Source organism: Myzus persicae, unplaced genomic scaffold, assembly GCF_001856785.1.
Source record: "Myzus persicae strain clone G006 unplaced genomic scaffold, MPER_G0061.0, whole genome shotgun sequence".
In the NCBI taxonomy this organism is placed as follows: Eukaryota; Metazoa; Arthropoda; class Insecta; order Hemiptera; family Aphididae; genus Myzus; species Myzus persicae.
In genome coordinates, this window is record NW_019101745.1 from 1 (window position 1) to 5,793 (window position 5,793).

The 5,793-nt window shown below is 31.7% G+C and overlaps 1 protein-coding gene across 1 annotated transcript; it reads left to right on the top strand.

Annotated features, from left to right (window-relative positions):
* Window positions 1-5,006: 5,006 nt before the first annotated feature.
* LOC111030317 lies at window positions 5,007-5,786 on the top strand (the record flags this gene model as incomplete). Its single annotated transcript, XM_022309742.1, has 1 exon — window positions 5,007-5,786. A coding segment is annotated over exon 1 (780 nt), but the record flags the coding sequence as incomplete, so codon positions are not given.
* Between the last annotated feature and the right edge of the window lie 7 nt (window positions 5,787-5,793).

Here is a 5,793-nt window from a genome sequence, read left to right on the forward strand (position 1 = left end):
GTGACTATAATATATATATTATATTATAAAATATTAAATAACAATAATAATAATATGATTCTGATAGTTTGGTTTTTATTTCTTTTTAAGAAAACATTAATATTAATTGGGAAATATGTATAAATATGTATGTGAATAATAAAATACAATTGTTATAATTTGTTTTATTTGTTGGTATTTCATATGATAGAATATCAATATTCAGTATAGCCTGTGATTATTATATTCATTTATTCATTTTTGGTTAAATAAGTATGAACAAATTAAATTTAACAAATTAACACAATACAGAGAGGTAATCAAATAAAAATAAAATTGTATACCTATTATTTATGAATTTATATTGTATTATTCATAAGTACAATAATGCCAATAACTATATTATTATTGTTAAACATAAACATTTAATAACCATTTTTAATTCAATTACCTATCAATATTTTATTTTTTTAATTATTCTAACATCCAGGTTTTCAAATTAATTTAAACATAGTTTAATTTTTAACTTTTCAACAGTTGGTGTTACTGAAATAAAAGAAGTAGAAATAAATGTTGCTGTAGATAGTTGTACTGAAATAGTTAAAACAACCAAAGAAAATAGAAACAAAATTAAATGGGATCCTTATTATGAAAAAGTAAAAAAAGAAAAAGGTCGTACAATGGTTAGATGTTCTATTTGTGTTAAGCATAAATCTACTGTTTTATTACATACTAAACAAAAAAAATCATTTGCCACCTATTTGTACTGAGTTAGGTACAATTCCAAGAAATGAAATTTTAATAAATCATTTAGGCTCTATTGAACATAAAGAATGTATAAAAGTAGAAAATATGAAAAATCTATCAACATCTGAAATTAATATTAATGCTCCTTTAAATAAACTTGTTTCAAAACAAAATGAAAAATTAGCTCTCAAAATTGGGAAATTCATGATTGAAGTATTTAATGATGCTAAAAGAGGAACTCTCAGTGCTTGGTCTTGGCCATCAAGAGAAGTTGTGCAAATTAAAAAAAGTCAATTAAATTTATTAGAACCACCAAAAAAAATTGATATTAAAGAAGGTGATTTACAATACATTAATCCAACAACACATAATGAATTATTGAACTCAATAGTTGAAACAGACAAGCCATTGTTAATGAATAAGCTGAAGACTGCACTAGCTATATCACTAAGAGTTGATGGGTCTGTTGATAGAACACAGGTTGACAACATTCATGTATTGGCTAAAATAATAACTACAAATGGAGATTCTGAACTAGTATTTATAGGTTTTAAAGAAACTATTCAAAAAGGAGAAATAGGATATTATGAAGTAATTAAATCTTTAATACAAAAGTTAATGTCATTTGAAGATTTTTTATCCATTTTGTCTTCAATTGCAACGGATGGAGCAAGTGTTAATATTGGACAAAAAAATGGACTGTGGGCGTTAATAAATTCAAATAGATGTTCTAATAATATCCAAGGACCATTATTAAAAATGTGGTGTGCTGTACATAGAAGTGCCTTAGCATGGGGGCAACTAACATCTAATGTAATTGAAGTGCATAAACTTATTGTTGCATGTTCGGGTATATCTTCATACTTTCATCAATCTGGTCTCAGAACCAAAGAATTGAAAGATATAGCAAATAATGAAGGTATGAGTTTTACCCAGTTGCCAAAATATTTTGAAGTGAGATGGACTGAATTTAAATACAATTTACTTCTAGGAATTTAAAAAAATTGGCGTATTTTAGTTAAATATTTTTTAAAAAAGAAATCAGAAGATAATGATGTTAAATCTGAAGGATTTTATAAAATATTGACAGATTATGACAAGATGATGTTGCTTTGTTTTTTGACAGACCTCGGTTATCTTTATGGTAGATTTCAAAAGCAAATTCAAACGGATGATGTATTAATATTTGATATAGAAACAAAAAAAAATACAGTTGTCCAAATGATTGAAAATTTAAAAGTGAGCCCTTTATTGGGTGGATGGGAATATGTGTTCAACAAAAATACAATTATAACCCATAATTCAGAATTTGAAAAAAATATTATTAAACTGCATAACATTGAATTATTTGATAAAAGTCAACAATCGAGAAGAAAGAAACATAATCTATATGTATCTGATAAACGTTCGTTTCTCGCANGTTTCTCGCAATACGAAACGATGTAATTGAACATATTGTTAATTACCTCAACACCCGTCTTGATTCATCCGAATGGCTTCCATTGAAAGTTTTAGAAAAAGTAAGTGATGCTGTAAGTGACGAAGAACTTCAAAAAGCACATCAAGTGATCTGCTCTGATTTTGAACTAGCTGATTTTGTTACGTCTTATAAAGAAGCTGCTGGGGTACCATGTATAAAAGATAAACAATTGTATACATGCTTTAAATTAGTTTCGTCTTGTTTAAATAACACAATAAAATTAGCGTTATCACGCAAAAGTTGTTTTGGCACTTTTGAATAACTCTGAGCCAGGTAGCAAACGTCTATTAAATTATGTCTAGCTCTGGAAAAGTAAGTTCTTGCAATATTTTGGTTTTCAGAAATAATATCGTCAAAAATAAATACAGAGTTTGGCAAAGCTTCTTCAGGTGCTATAACTTTTTCATTTTCGTAGAACGTGAATAATTGTATTCCATCAATGTCTGATAATATATCGCTGAGCATTTTATATTTAGGCTGATCCAATGTTTTCGAATATATGTATACGTTTTGAAATCGTATTCCGTTTATATTGGTTAATAATGTGTAAATTAAATTTGTTTTTCCGCAGCCAGAAGGGCCCACGATAAGCGCGCGTATCGTATTTGGTAGAAGCGCTCCGTGTCTGTGTTTTTGATCCGATGTAGGCGGGTCCACGTTTTCAACTGTTAGTTTTATTTCTTGTTTGATGAACTTCATTTTTTTATATAAATAACTGAGCAACTATGATAAATCAATCAGTACACAATGTCACTCGCTCGAAGAAGCAACAAGAATAAGGGCAGTGGACTTATCAACACGCTTATAAACAAATTACCAATCGAGCTTCACGTACCTGGTATTATATATATATATATATATATATAAACCTTATAATATTATAATATACAATAATAATTTTATATTCTAGGTTATCAATACTGTGGACCTGGTACAAATTTAAAAAAACGATTAGCACATGGTGATAAAGGTATAAACCCTCTGGACTCTGCTTGTAGAGATCACGATATTGCATACGAACATAGCAACTCTATCGCAGATCGAAACAAAGCCGATTATATATTAGAGCAGCGAGCCTGGGATAGGTTCAAGTCAAAAGATTCTAGTTTAAAAGAAAAAGCTGTGGCTTGGGGTGTGACTACCGCTATGAAGACAAAACGTAAAATAGGCGGAGGTTGTGGGTTTAAAGCAGCACTTAAAGCAAGTAAAAACGTTATGAAGAAAAATATCGGTGAAAAAAACTTGATGAAATTAACTAAAAAATGTGTAGCTGTCGCGCGAAAAACATTTAAAATTAAGAAGACTAAAGTTCCACGAACAATAACAATCCCGAAAAAAGGCGGCTTGTTACCACTCATACCGATTTTCGCCGGTTTGTCAGCTCTGGGAGCCTTAACTGGTGGTGTTGCCAACGTTGTGAAAATGGCTAATGAATTTAATAGACACACACCATCACATTTAGGCAAAGGTTTATATCTAACACCATATAAAGGCAACTCATACAAAATTGGTTCCGGTTTACATCTCGCACCATTTAAAAGTGGAGGGGATGTCAAAACTAAAAAAAACTAATATCTACGTTACCCAGGAGAGCGTTGTACGATTTCGAACTTATAAAAATCGCTCGTTTAATGAAAATACCTCATTTCATCGGCGTGTTTACCAGAGATAGGTTATCTACAAGTCCTAAACGCCAAGAATCAGCGATTATTAACTTGGACACGGAAAACGGTACAGGAACGCATTGGGTAGCGTATAAAAAAATCGGAAATCAAGTTGAATATTACGACAGTTTTGGAAATATACCACCCCCACTTGAAGTACAACAATATTTTCGCGGATGTGACATACATTTCAATTACAGCAGGGAGCAAAATTATAATACTACAAACTGCGGACATTTGTGTTTAAAATTTTTATCATGTTCACATTAACGTTAAACGGAAACTCTAGTGAGCTGTCATGCGAGATCTTTCCACCGTTGGAAGTAGAAAATACTGCACACTGTGCACAGATATGTCTTTTGAGTTTACAGACAAATAATTCTATACCAAACATAGAACCTGGCTGTAATACTATTGCCTTTCGTAATTTAATCAATGAAAATGAGTACGTAATTATACCTACAGGAACATATGAGTTGAATCAGTTAGAGTCTATTATTCAAAAAATTATGCCCGACTATGTCACTATGTTTGAATTAAAAGCAAACAGCAGAACATTAAAGTGTACGATATCGTGCAGCCATGATGTTGATTTAGGAGTCAAGAATAGCATAGCGAAATTGCTAGGTTTTAGAAATGTACAATACACTACTGGTGCTACTCATGAATCTGAAAATATTGTCAACATAATGAAAATAAACTGTATAAAAGTAGAGTGTAATTTAATCACCGGCTCATTCTGTGACGGAGCGCCGAGCCAGACTATACATGAGCTTTACCCCAATGTGCCTGCTGGGTATAAAATCGTTGAGGTACCTAGACACCCAGTTTTTTACGGTCTCAACACGAGATCTATAAGTAGAGTAATTGTCGTACTAAAAGATCAAGACGACTGTCTAATTAATCTTCGCGGTGAACCAATAACAGTCCGTCTACAAATCACGCGTGGATATGGCGCTCAAATTTAACATTAATATAAAAAGAGCTACAATCAAAAAACCTGCCAGTTTACCACCTGCCGTTAAGAAGTCAACATCTATGTCAAAATCGAAAAAAACTATTTCTAAACCGAAAAAAAACAAGTCCAAGCTCACTAAAAATAATTTAAATTTTCTCCGATCGCTGCAAGTATAATTATGGATGACACGTATTTAGACGTTACGGCCGACTATGTCGATGAGTGTAAAATAACGCAGATGAATTATCATTCGTTCACTCCGTACTCTAACATGTCTTTATCAAATAATGATGAAATAAGGATAAGTATTTTAAATATGGATTCGTACACTTTACCGTGTGAAAGTTATATTTACATCGAGGGAAAAGTAAATAAGCCAACCGATGCTGTTGGAGATGTTCGTTTTTCAAATAACGGATTGGCATTTTTATTCTCAGAAATGCGATATGAAATAAACGGAATAGAAATACAGAAATTAAAATCACCCGGAGTTTCGTCTTGCTTGAAAGCATACTGTTCGTATTCTCCAAACGATTTGAATACTCTAGAGAGCGCTGCTTGGGACTCGGCCATGGATAGTGAAGATAATAAAAATTGTATGCCCAACGATGTATTTACCGGGTGTATCCCTCTAAAACATTTATTCGGATTCTGTGAAGACTATAAAAAAATATTACTTAATTGTAATCAGCAACTGATTTTAAATCGTGCATCTACCGACCTTGATGCGATACATGTTGTTGGTGATGGCGCATCCTCAGCCGTTGATAAAAATAAAAAAATTAAAATTGAACTTACTAAGGTGACTTGGAAGATGCCTATTATCAAAGTCAGTGATAAAGAAAAATTAAGACTGATAAAAGTAATAGATTCACATAGAACACTGTCGTGTGCGTTCAGAACTTGGGACCTGTGCGAATATCCGATACTTCCTAGAAATACTTCTCATTCGTGGACGGTAAAGT